The sequence below is a fragment of the Felis catus genome, chromosome E3 (assembly GCF_018350175.1).
Source record: "Felis catus isolate Fca126 chromosome E3, F.catus_Fca126_mat1.0, whole genome shotgun sequence".
Classification (NCBI taxonomy): domain Eukaryota; kingdom Metazoa; phylum Chordata; class Mammalia; order Carnivora; family Felidae; genus Felis; species Felis catus.
The window spans coordinates 22,141,711-22,154,520 of record NC_058383.1 but is presented as its reverse complement, the minus strand read 5'-3'; the positions used below and the strand labels follow the sequence as shown (position 1 = coordinate 22,154,520).

Genomic DNA, 12,810 nt, shown 5'->3' with positions numbered 1-12,810 from the left:
TCGTTACAATTAGCTTTTATCCTAAATAATAATATCCATTAAGTCACAATATTAATCTGCTAATTACAATTTCCATTTCCAAACAAATAGAACTTTGCAGTTATTAATTTAAAAAAAAAAGCATGTGCCACCTTGGCCCAGTTGCATTCTTCCAATGGCACAAATACTGCAGTTGGGAAATAATGGGCCTGGCAAATAGGGGCTTGTCACAGAGTCCTGGGGGTTTTGATCATAAATCCCAGCTCTTCGCTGCTCTCCATCTGGAACCTGAGGAACATAGGATATTGACGTTGCCGTTTGCTCTCCTGTCCCAGGACCGCCTGTACTTTGTGATGGAGTACGTGAACGGGGGTGACCTCATGTACCACATCCAACAAGTTGGCCGGTTTAAGGAGCCTCATGCTGTGTAAGTACAAACTTGTGCTGTGCTTCTTTTCCTGTGGGATCCTTGCACGTTAGTTCCCTTGGATTTTTAGCTGAATAGGGATTGTTAACATCTTGAACCGCTTCATGATAAATGTATGGCCAGGGGAAAAAGGTATTCTGTTTGATATGGGATCCTTTTCTTTTTTGTTTTCCTGATACCAGCTAAGTACCTAAAGCTTGAGAACCACAGTTCTTTCTTTATCGCTGATGTTTTGCCCCAGACTCCTAAGGGAAAGGCCCCCTAGATGCCTCGGGGGGTATCCTTGTAGGTTTTGTTTATTCATTTGTCACTATTTGTTGAGAGCTTAGTATGTGCCTGGGCCCAGAGTTTGTAGAAACTTGCTCAAGATCACAGAGCTGGTGTGAGACAGATCCACATTCTGACCCAGATTTTTGTCCTACACCTCTCTCTCTCTCTCTCTCTCTCTCTCTCTCTCTCTCTCTCTCTCACACACACACACACACACACACACACACACACACACTCAGATGCCCTTATTCCTGGGGGATGAGGAATCAAGTTGGATTGTAGCTGTGCCCTGTGGCTCCTGAGTGGGGAGACTGATTCAGGTTTTTGGAACTGTGTTTCCCCTGCTGAGTCCATTCTGTCCCTGTCAGTTCCAAGGCAGCCAGAATCATCTTTTGAGAACACAGATCTCATCGTGTTCCTCCCCTGCTGTTGGTAAACAGGGACAGCAAGTTGTGGGATGACCAGAGTTAGCCTCTCCTGAGGGGTTTGCTAAAATCTTATTGTCCCTCTGGAAAGCCCCCGAGGGCTCAATCTAGGGCTCTATCTGGTCACTCCCAAGGCTTGCTGGCTCCTGTTCAGTTCAGCTCTGCCCCCTCTCTTCCCACCTGCTGAGGTTGTGAGCACTGTATTCTGGTAGGGTTTGCATTCTTGAGCTTCTAGATCTACTCATAATTCCCATAGGACCAGGGGGGTGGCTCTTCTTTTGCTTCTAATGCCTAACTGAGCACGGACCCTATGCTCATTATCACAGAAAACAAATTGTCAGAATGCTTAACATAGTTCCCTAAAGCCCTGCCTAACCCTGTGGTATAACTGGACTTTCTGGTTCTCTCAAAATCTCTTTTCTTCTCAGCCTTTGCTAAGTGCTTACTTTAGGGCTACCTGGATGGCTTAGTCTGACTCTTGGTTTCGGGTTCAGGTCATGATCTCACAGGCTCGTGGGATTGAGCCCCGCATTGGAATCTGCTCTGACAGCCTGGAGCCTACTTGGGACTCTCTTTCCCTCTCTCTCTGCTTCTCCCCACCTCACTCTCAAAATAAATAAATAAACTTAAAAAAAAAAAGAGCTTATGCTTTAGACAGATGTCATGCCATTCATTAGTGATATCACTTAAGTTATTTTCTGTCACTAAGCCTCTGTTTCCTCATGTCAGGAAGAGGGAGGTAAAAGTAGGGCCTACCTCACAGAACTGTTATTAGAATTTAATCAGATAATAACCTGAGATGGTGGCAGGTAGACAGTAAGCCTTCAACAGTTTAGCGGTTAGTATTCAGATACTCGATTTGTCGTAGACAGAAATTGTCGTTCTCCATCCAGTCCGTCCTCTCCCAGGGCCTCCTCCCCACTGAGCAAGTGCTGAACCTCTGATTTGTCCTTAAGGCAGCCTCCCGGCTCTCTAAAACTCTGTCCACACATCTACACTCCCAGACGTCGTTTTAGGAGACGTGTGGCTGACCATCCATGGTGAGATGTTAATGCCCTACGCCTGGTTCAATATCGTATGGAATTCTGAGGGTTTGCCAGGCATACGATGTCCTTGAATCTCTCCATCGCTTTTTTTTTTTTTTCTAATTTCAGATTTTACGCTGCCGAAATTGCCATCGGTCTGTTCTTCTTACAGAGCAAGGGCATCATTTACCGGTAAGTGAGCACTGCTACCCTTTCCATCCTTGCAGCTCCCTCAGCTCCTTCCCTCCCTGCCTCTTTCTTTAACTGCTTTTAAAATTAGAATCCATGGTGGGGGAGGAATCCTCCAGTCCTGACTTGGGCATGTGTTCTGCCAGGCAGCATCGCCCACTGCCCTGGCAAAGTTTGGGCATCTCTCGATGGTGATGGGAAGATCTCTGTGGACTCCACCACCAGTGACGGTTCAGAGCCTCGGATGTGAGACCATTCGCTTTAAGAAGGGGAGGCTCACCGGTGGAGGCCTGGCACTTCCTTCTCTTGTCTTTGGACCCCCAATCTGGGGGAGCAAGCAGAGAATCTCAGCTGGCGGGATATGATGGATCCTATTATTATGAAACACTTTTTTTTCTTTTTTTGCTATGTAACTACAATTTAGAAATGAATCTCTGAAATGCTTGCCCTGAAAGACAGGATTAAGTTCAGGACTTGGCATTTGCCCGGTTTTGGAGGAGCAAGTGTATGATCATGGCTGTGTGAGTCATACCGTTTTATATTTCACGCACGGCAGACTACTGAGCCTGAGGCTGCTATTGGTCAGTGAGTCCAGTGTGTACAATTCTCCTGATGCCACATGGATGCAAGTGGCGTAAGCAGTGCAGGCTTGGGCTGGCTGGTTATGCAAGAGAGGCTGGCAGGGGCACGGGGCTTCCAAAGGGCACTTGGCATGGGCAAGAGTCTATCGAAAAGATTGTGAAGAGCCATGAAACTCCATGTCATTCATTTATTTGACATGCACTTATTAAAAGCCTACTATGTGCTGGACACTCTTCTAGATCGTCCGGATGCAGCAGGGAAGGAAACAGGCAAAACCGCCTGCCTTTGTAGAGCTTCTGTCGTAGTGGTTGGAGACAGATCCATAAATCCCAGAGATATGGTGTGTCAGGTTGCGATAAGTGCTGTAGAGAAAAGTCGAGCAGGGTGGGAGCTGGTGTGTGCCACGTGGTGAGCGGGGTGCCTGTCATTCTGTGGAGAGCACGGGATCGGGCTCTGGAGGGTTAGGGTGACCTGAATGTCCTGGGCATCGCGGTGCAATTGAAAGACATAGGACCAAAAAGGTATAAAGAGATGAACCCTGGTGGGCTCAAGGCAGATGGTGGAGGGGAGGCTGTGGGCACTGGTGGAATGAAGGGATGGAAAGTGTGTATCTTGCCAGAAGCCTGCAGAGTCCAGGGGCTTTGTTGTTTTTGTTGTTGTTGTTGTTGTTGTTGTTGTTGTTGTTGTTGTTGTTTTTACTCCTTGAAGTCATGATATGAAGCTAGCGGAAAGGACAGTCATCCTGAGTACATAGAATCCCTACTCTCCATAGTTATTCCTGATAGTGGAAGAATGAAGGTCAGGAAAAGGAGTGGTTTCACCTGGCACATGGGTGAGCTCAGTGAAGAAATAGGAAGAGAGAGAAAAATAAGAATTTAAACTGTAAATCGTGTGCTCATTCTGGCAATGCTTGCCCTCAATGAAACTGTGTCACCACGTGTGCAAGAGATGGCACCTAGGAAGCCCCCGATTCCATTTGACCGCCATAGTGGGAGTGTCCTGTGCCAAACAGAACTCTGGTGTTAAAAGGAACACGTTATCCACCCTGTGGCATGACCTCCTAATTCAAGCCAGTGACTTCAGCAGGTGGTTAACTAAAGAAAGGGGGATTGTGGGTAATCGTTGGCTCTACATGATTTTCACCTTATGTGCTGACATTAGAACCTAACTCTTGTGAGGGATGGGTCTTGACTAGAATAGAACTGGCCGCTCAGGATTGCTGAGTAGATTAAATGTGGGACTGCAACTTTATTGGAAGAAAATCCCGTTCCAGGGGAGGGACCAGAAGAGGAAGTAGAGTTTCCTGTCAGTTGGGTTGAGATCCAGGGCTAGGTTTCCAATCTAGTAGGGACCTGGCTTGGGGTCTGGCATCCAGGACCTTTGCCATTCAGGTCATAAAATACAAAGATTAAATTTCAGGTGCTGAGACTTCAGCTAACTCTCAAAGCTGTCTCTCCTAACTACACATTCTCCCATTCTTCTTCAACTAGTCATATTTTTTAGGGGACATTTGTCACTCTTTTAAGGAATTCAGCATCTGAATCTCTTTCATTTGTGTGTAGGAACAGAGTCTAGCTCCTACTCCACAGAGAGAAAATGACATACTTTCACAGTCTTCCTGCAGCAAGGGCAGACACATAACCTAGGCTTTGACACTTGTCACACTCATACAACACCGTGAATCAGAAAGTAGTGACCAAGAAAGGCAGAGACTGTAGAATTGAGAGTGGCCATAGTAATCAGCCACATCTAGTTTCCAGAGGCATGAGGGGAACTAGTTCTCAGCAACAGCACCCAGAGTCCAGCATTAGGCCTCATGGAACAAGACTTGTCTGTGGTGGCATCTGTGACATCGTCACTGGACTAGCTCTGCATTGCAGTTCAGCATTATTCCTGGCTGCCTTGCCTCCACATCTGGTTGTCTAGCCTCCTTGGAGATTCTGTGAACTCCCAGTACCTTTTAAACAATTCCTTCTAGGTTGAAGTGGTCAGAGTTGGGTTTTTTGTGGGGGTTTTTTGTGGGGTTTTTTTGTTTGTTTGTTTGTTTGTTTGGGGGGGGGAGGGGTGGGCTTGCTCATAGTCAAGAACCTTGTCAGAGTTTTTGAAATTGATAATCAAATGAAAACTAAAAAAATCACACAACAGAGGATGTGTGGTTTTATAACTTCATTGAAACTACCTTCATGTGGTAAAAGTCTTTTTCCCTCTTTCATTTAGCTCTACAGCTAATTGGACAATCCTTATATAAAGAGGATGAGGAATTATGTTAGACTTTCCCTCTCTGAGGACCATGGCTGGAGATGTTGGATGGAGGGGAGACAAAGATCCTTCCAAGCTTAGAGTCTTATTTATGGATCACCATCCCTGGAATGTGTGATGATTTTTCCATTGGTGGATTTCTGAAAATGTAAACAACTGCTCCAGCCTCCTTTTGAAACAGAAATGAAGGATTATTACATTGAACAAAAGAATGCAGTAGACTATCAAAATGCTACTCTGTGACAATGAATATGACTGGAGTGTCCCCTAGCTGCACAACCTGTTGGCCCTTGGCACCTGAGGGTGGCCCACTCCTTTGCTAGAACACATGAAGATGTTATCACTTCCCTAGTTGCCCCAGCTGCCTGTTTTGGGTCATGTGGTCAAGCTGAGGGGAATGTCATGGGTCTCTGTTAATCAGGTCACATGTAGACTTGGCATGTTGCTACAAAATTCAGTTTTACAAATTCTAAGCTGACATTCAGAGACCACTGTGGCTTGTAGATGAGTATGAAACCTGGATATGGGTGGTACCATGGACAGTACCAAAGATCATGGAACAGGTGGTGCAAGTGGGCACCCCCCCCCCATAGACCTCACAGACACAGATAGGAGATGCCGATGTATTTTTTTTTCTGACTGTATTCTTTTAGTCTAAAGTGATGACAGCAACTCAATTCAAACTAACTTGTTTAAAAGAGACATTTGTTGGCCGACATAACTGAAAAGCCCAAGGGGCAGATCTGACTTTACACACGGATGGATCCAGGGCTCAAATGACGTTATGAGTGTTCACTGTATCACCTTTCCTCTAGGCTTCTCTTTATCTATACTAGCTTTCTTCTCTTTCTGGTGACCCCTGGGACTTCTAGACTTACATTCTACCAGCTGAGCAATCCCAGAGTAAAAAGAGTTCATTTCTTTTTTGACGATACCAGCCAAAGTGCCAGGGGCTGATACTCAATGTCTTTGACTAGCTCATACTGGATCACATAGCCATTCCTGAAGCTATCACTGTGACCAGCACGGTGGGGTGTTTCATATGTCCAGAACAGGCCCACATAACCACTCCTGGAGCCAGGAGCTAGGATCAGCACCACCACCTTCTATGGCATGAGAATCAGGGAAGGGTGATCCTTCGAAGGAATATTGGGATGATCTTGTCATAAGATGCTAAAATAGGTAGGGACCACAGATGTCCACCACCCAATGAAGATGACTTAAGGTAGAGATCTGAATTGTATAGTAGACCCTCTTATCTCTCAGGAAAGTGGTCTCTATTGAGATCAAGGAAGACTTGCCCACAGATCATGACTCCTCATTGGTACTGAAATGCCAAGTGTTGACATTGGAGTAGATGTTTAAGGAAGAGGAAAGTGTGATGATATTGGAATAACCCAATGTGCTGGGATTGTGCAAGCATTTACCAAAATAACCAAGCTCTCCTCATCGACACAGATGAAATAAAAGAATGAGAGTATAGCACATGTCCTTTAGGTTAAAGCTCAAACGTTACCTCCATGGAGGTGACACATCCTGACATCCTGCTTACAGAAACCTTCCCCAGTTACTAACTCATTGTCCTCTTCATTTTCTTCACACCACCCATCAAAATCTGTAATGATCATGCTTATAGATGTGAACACTTGTTAATTGTCTTTTCCCCTATATTGGAATTTAATCTGAATAAGGACAAGATGTTTATCTCATTCACAGTAGCTCCAAGCATAGTGCCTGTCACACAGTAGGTGTGCAACATATTTTTTTAATTGAAAGAATCAACTGGAACTCTTGGGGTCATGTGCTAGGAATCAGCCTAGGAGAGCTTAGAGCACTTGAACTTAAATCAGATTGTCCCCATCAGTTTTTTTTTCTCCATGATCTTCAGAGTTATTTTCAAAAATAATAATTTTGTGAAAAATATATCTTACTATGAAATATAAGGGGCCCTTAAATTACAAAGATTAGCTCTATGGATGCTCTGCTCTTTATTTAGCTTCCTGTGGATCTCTCTCTTCTCAGAGCTGCTGTCTCATTGTGTCCTTGTGAGATGCTTGGCACAGTTGGATCTGTAGGAAAAGAAAAACACACAAGCGCGTAGACCTCTCTTTATCTGCCAGATTGGAAGCTACTGGGGGGCAAGGACTGGTTTATATCCACTTCTGTGCTTCCCCAACACTAAGCATGGTGTTTTGCGCATCATGAGTAGCTGTTGGTCGACTTGAAATAAATAGCATTGGTTAAATCCTTAAATTCTTATGTCTGCTGCAGTGACCTCAAACTTGACAATGTGATGCTGGATTCAGAGGGCCACATCAAGATTGCTGATTTTGGCATGTGTAAGGAAAACATCTGGGATGGGGTGACCACCAAGACATTCTGTGGCACTCCAGACTACATCGCCCCTGAGGTGAGAGCTGGTGGGACCCCTAACGTGTCCACATTGCGTTGATGTCTCCTCTGTTCCCTGGATGGCCATGTCAGGACTGGGAAAGGTCCAGGGGGGTACCTGGCAAGCAAACCTCAGGCTGGTCCTTCTCCTGTACTCTAAATCATTCCTTTGCTATCACACATGCAAATTAACTTAGCACACATCCAGAAGCTCAGGCCCAAAATACATCAAGGTTTGGGGGAAAATTTAAATAAAACTCAAAAAGAACCATCCACCGCACATCAGTAAAATTCTTCAAGCTGCGATGGCTCATGGCCATATGATACTGCCTAATTATGACATTGAAACATTTGTTAAGAGGGGGGAAAGAGAGAGAGACAGACAGAGAGGGCTTTCCTGGGCTGACATATGACACAGGATCTGTGTACTGATACTAAACCCTGAAAGACTCAGAATTTTCCTTTCTGTGAGTAAGATATAAATGAAAGGGAAAAGATTTAATTCTAGTGCCTCCCCCTCCCTTCCCAAAGGAAACGGTCAGTTGCAGAATGGATTTCCCCAACATGGCATGGTACAGAATTTGTGCCAGATGATAGCCTTCCTTTTTCTCTGAATTGGTGCTCAGAGAAGTGGCATTTTGCAATCTGTTACTAGATTTTTAAGGAAAGGAACTGAGGATGTGGCACAGAGTCTTGGAAATGGGAATTCTAGAATTCCTTTCTTGACTGTCACTTATATGGAACAATGATGATGGAGGGCCCCATGTAATTCAATAATCTGGCACAAAATTTAAAACCTGCATACTCTTACCAAAGCAGCTCCTCCTCTAGGAACTTAGCTTACAATACACACACGTACATGCACAGCTGATAGGATACATGTTCAAAGTCCTTTCTTCATTACAGTGCTATTTTTAAATAATGAAAAATAGGAAACAACCTCAATGACTATCAACAAAGGAATGGTTAGCTAAAATATGTTACATTCACATTAAGAAATATCATACAGCTCTTATAAAGATCAGAGCACATCTGTATGTACTAACTTCAGCAATGTCTATCAAGGAATGAGCAATAGACTGAATTATTTATAGTATGTAATACCACATCAATTCAATTCAAAAGAGTGAGTTAGGGGTGCCTGGGTGTGTCATTCAGTCATGGTTTGTGGGTTCAGGCCCCGCATCAGGCTCTGTGCTGACAGCTCAGAGCCTGGAGTCTGCTTCAGATTCTGTGTCTCTGTTTCTCTCTGTCCCTCCCCAACTTTCTCTCTCTCTCTCTCTCTCTCTCTCTCTCTCTCTCTCTCTCCCTCAAAAATAAATAAACATAAAAAAATTTTTTAAAGAGTGAGATATATATGTAGATATGGAAAGATCTTTGAGACATATTGTTAAGAGAAAAAAATCAAGGTACAGTGAACAACTATATGCCAACAAGCTGGACAACCTAGAAGAAATGGAAAAATTTTTAGAAACATGCAACTTACCAAGACTGATCAGGAAGAAATAGAAAATCTGAATAGATCAATTACTAGTGAGGAGATTGAGTTTGTAATCAAAAATCTCCCAATAAAGCAAAGGACTAGATGGCTTCATTAGTGAATTTACCAAGGACTAGATGGCTTCACTAGTGAATTTTGCCAAGCATTTGAAGAAGAATTAACATCTATCTATCTTAAATTTTTCTGAAAAATCAAAGAGGAGGGAATACTCACAAGTTATTTTAGAAGGTCAGCATTATTCTAATACCAATAACAGAAAAGGACAGTACTAGAAAAGAAAACTATAGGCCAATATCCCTGATGAACATAGATATAAAAACTCCCAGTAAAATACTAGCAGGCTGAATTCAGGAGCGCATTAAAAAGATCATTCACCACGATCAAGTGGGATATATCCCTGGGATGCAATGATGACTCAGCATGTGCAAATCAATCATTGTAATACATCACATTAATAAAAGAAAAGAAAAGAATCATATCTTCAATAGGTGCAGAAAAAGCAGGGATAAGACAAAAGTGTCCATTCTCACTACTCTTATGCAACATAGTACTAGAAGTCCTAGCTAGAGCAATTGCAAAAGAAAAAGAAACATCAGAATTGAAAAAGAAGCAGTAAAAATGGTCTCTATTTGCATGTGACATGATTTTATATGTAGAAGATCCTAAAGACTCAACCAAAACTGTTAGATAGAATCGATGAATTTAGTAAAGTTACAAGATACAAAATTAGTATACAAAACCAGTAGCATTTCTATACACTAACGATGATTTTTCTGAAAATGAAATAAAGAAATGGATCTCATTTGCAAAAGCATCAACAACAGTAAAATACTTAGAAGTAAATTTAACTAAGGAGGTGAAATATTTCTACTCTGAAACCTACAAGACATTGCTGAAAGAAATTGAAGAAGGTACAAATAAATGGAAAGACATCCCATGTTCATGGATAGAAGAATTAATATTATTAAAATGTCAGTACTACCAAAAGCTATCAATCGACTCAATATAATCTCTATCAAGATTTCAACTTCATTTTTTACAGAAGTACAAAAAACACTCCCCAAATTTATGTGGAAGCATAAAAGGCTCCAAATAGCTAAAGAAATGAGAAAGAACAAAGCAGGAGGCATTACACTTCCTGATTTCAAGCTATACCATAAAGCTACAGTCATCAAAACAATATGGTACTGGCACAAAAACAGATAAATAGGATGGAACAGAAATGAGAGCCCAGAAAAAAACGTAAGCATATGTAATCAACTAATGTTTAAAAAAGAAGCCAAGAATACTCAATGCAGAGCACAGTTTCTTTAATAAATGATGCTGAGATAACTGGGTATTCATATGTAAAAGAATGAGGGGTGCCTGGGTGGCTTAGTAGGTTAAGCATCTGACTTCAGCTCAGGTCATGATCTCACGGTTTATGAGTTTGAGCCCCGTCTCAGGCTCTGTGCTAACAGCTTGGAGCCTGGAGCCTGCTTTAGATTCTCTCTCTCTCTCTCTCTCTCTCTCTCTCTCTCCCCCCCCTCAAAAAAAAAAAACATTAAAAAAAAAAAAAAGAATGAGACTGGACCCATGTCTTACACAACTCACAGAAATTAACTCAAAAAGGATTAATAAATGTAAGACCTGAAACCATGAAACTCCTAGAAGAAAACATAGGAGCAAAGCTCCTCAACATGGGTCTCGTTAATGATGTTTTTTGGATATGAAACCTAAAGCACAAGCAACAAATCAAAACAAGTGTGATCATATCAAACTAAAAAGCTTCTGCACAGCAAAAGAAACCACAACAAAGTGAGAAGAGAACCTAGGGAATGGGAAAAAATATTTGCAAACCACATATCTGATAAGGGGTTAATATCCAAAATATATAAAGAACTCCTACAACTCAATAGCGGAAACAAAACAAAACAAATAACCCAATTAAAAAGTGGGCAAAGGACCCAAATAGACATTTCTCCAAAGAAAATAAATGAAAGGCCAACAGGTACGTGAAAAGATACTCAACATCACTAGAGAAATGCAAATTAAAACCACAATGAGAATGTCTCCTCACACCTGTTAGAATGGCCATCATCAAAAAGACACGAGGGAACTGGTGAGGGCATGGAGGAAAGGGAACCCTGTGCACTGTTGGTGGGAATGTAAATTGGTGCAGCCACTATGGAAAACAGTGTGGAGGATCTTCAAAAAATTAAAAATAGAACTACCATATGACCTAGCAATTCCACTTCTGGGAATATATCCGGGAGGGGGGGGGGGGACACTAACTCAAAAAGGCATCTACACTCACATGTTTATAGCAGCATTATTTACAGGACTTGGAAACAACTTAAGTGTCCCCCCGCGGATGAATGGATAGAGAAGGTGTGGTATATATATGCAATGGATATTATTCAGCGGTAGGAAACAAGGAAATCCTACCATTTGCAACAACAGATACACCTTGAAGGCATTATGCTAAGTGAAATAAGTCAGACAGAGAAAGGCAAATACTGTATGATCTCACTTATATGTAGAATCTTTAAAAAAGAAAACCAGGGGCGCCTGGGTGGCGCAGTCGGTTGAGCGTCCGACTTCAGCCAGGGCACGATCTCGCAGTCCGTGAGTTCGAGCCCCGCGTCGGGCTCTGGGCTGATGGCTCAGAGCCTGGAGCCTGTTTCCGATTCTGTGTCTCCCTCTCTCTCTGCCCCTCCCCCGTTCATGCTCTGTCTCTCTCTGTCCCAAAAAAAAAATAAATAAACGTTGAAAAAAAAAAAAAAGAAAACCAAACTCAGAAAATGAGATCAGACTTGTGGTTACCAGAGGTGAAAGATGGGGAAGGAGATTATGGGAAGGTGGTCAAAAGATACAAACTTCTAGTCATAAGATTACTGAGGATGTACACACAATGACCATAGCAAACACTGCTGTGTTATGTAGGAAAGTTAAGAGAGTAAATACCAAAATTCTCATCACAAGGGAGAAAACTTTTTTCCTTTTTTTTCTTTCATTTCTTTTTATTGTGTCTATATGAGAAGGTGGATGTTAGCTGAACTTATTTTAATCATTTCACAGCATATGTAAATCAAACCATCATGCTGTATGCCTTAAACTTACACAGTGATGTGCGCCAATTATTCTCAATAAAATTGGGGCGGGAATCAAGGTACAGAATGTTAAATACAATATGATGCCATGTATGGAAAACAAGAACAATACACAGAACACTGCTATATGCTTCTTATGAGTATGTCGAAATTCATGTAGAAGCATAGAAAATCTGGAAGGTTACAGACTGATTTCAAAACATTGGTTACCTCTGAGGTTAAGGGCACAGTGACGAGTAATTTAGCTCAATCTGTATACTGTTTACATTTTTCACAAGGTAAATATGTTTGTGTGTTACTTGAATAATTATTTGAAAGATTACTTGAAAAGTAATCTTTTAAATTAATGCTTTTTTAGATTTCCCCTTCTATTAAAAGTAGAGCATTCCTGTGAAACGTTTTCTAAGCCAAAATGGCTTGAAGTGAAGAAGTATTTTTATAAATTTTTTTTCAATGTTTATTTATTTTTGAGATAGAGAGAGACAGAGCATGAACGGGGGAGGGTCAGAGAGAGAGGGAGACACAGAATCTGAAACAGGCTCCAGGCTCTGAGCTGTCAGCACAGAGCCCAACACAGGGCTCAAACTCACAGACCGCGAGATCAGGACCTGAGCCGAAGTCGGCCGCCCAACCGACTGAGCCACCCAGGCGCCCCTGAAGAAGTATTTTT

General features: G+C 42.3%; 1 protein-coding gene across 3 annotated transcripts in view; it reads left to right on the top strand.

Annotated features, from left to right (window-relative positions):
• PRKCB (protein kinase C beta) overlaps positions 1-12,810 on the top strand; it is a 334,566-nt gene that overhangs the window by 287,728 nt on the left and 34,028 nt on the right. For all 3 annotated transcript variants that reach the window (XM_023246795.2, XM_023246794.2, XM_019820790.3), the window contains 3 exons: positions 315-406; positions 2,256-2,318; positions 7,428-7,566. In XM_023246795.2, coding sequence (XP_023102563.1) covers positions 315-406; positions 2,256-2,318; positions 7,428-7,566 — 294 coding nt within the window. The remainder of the gene's footprint in view (positions 1-314; positions 407-2,255; positions 2,319-7,427; positions 7,567-12,810) is intronic.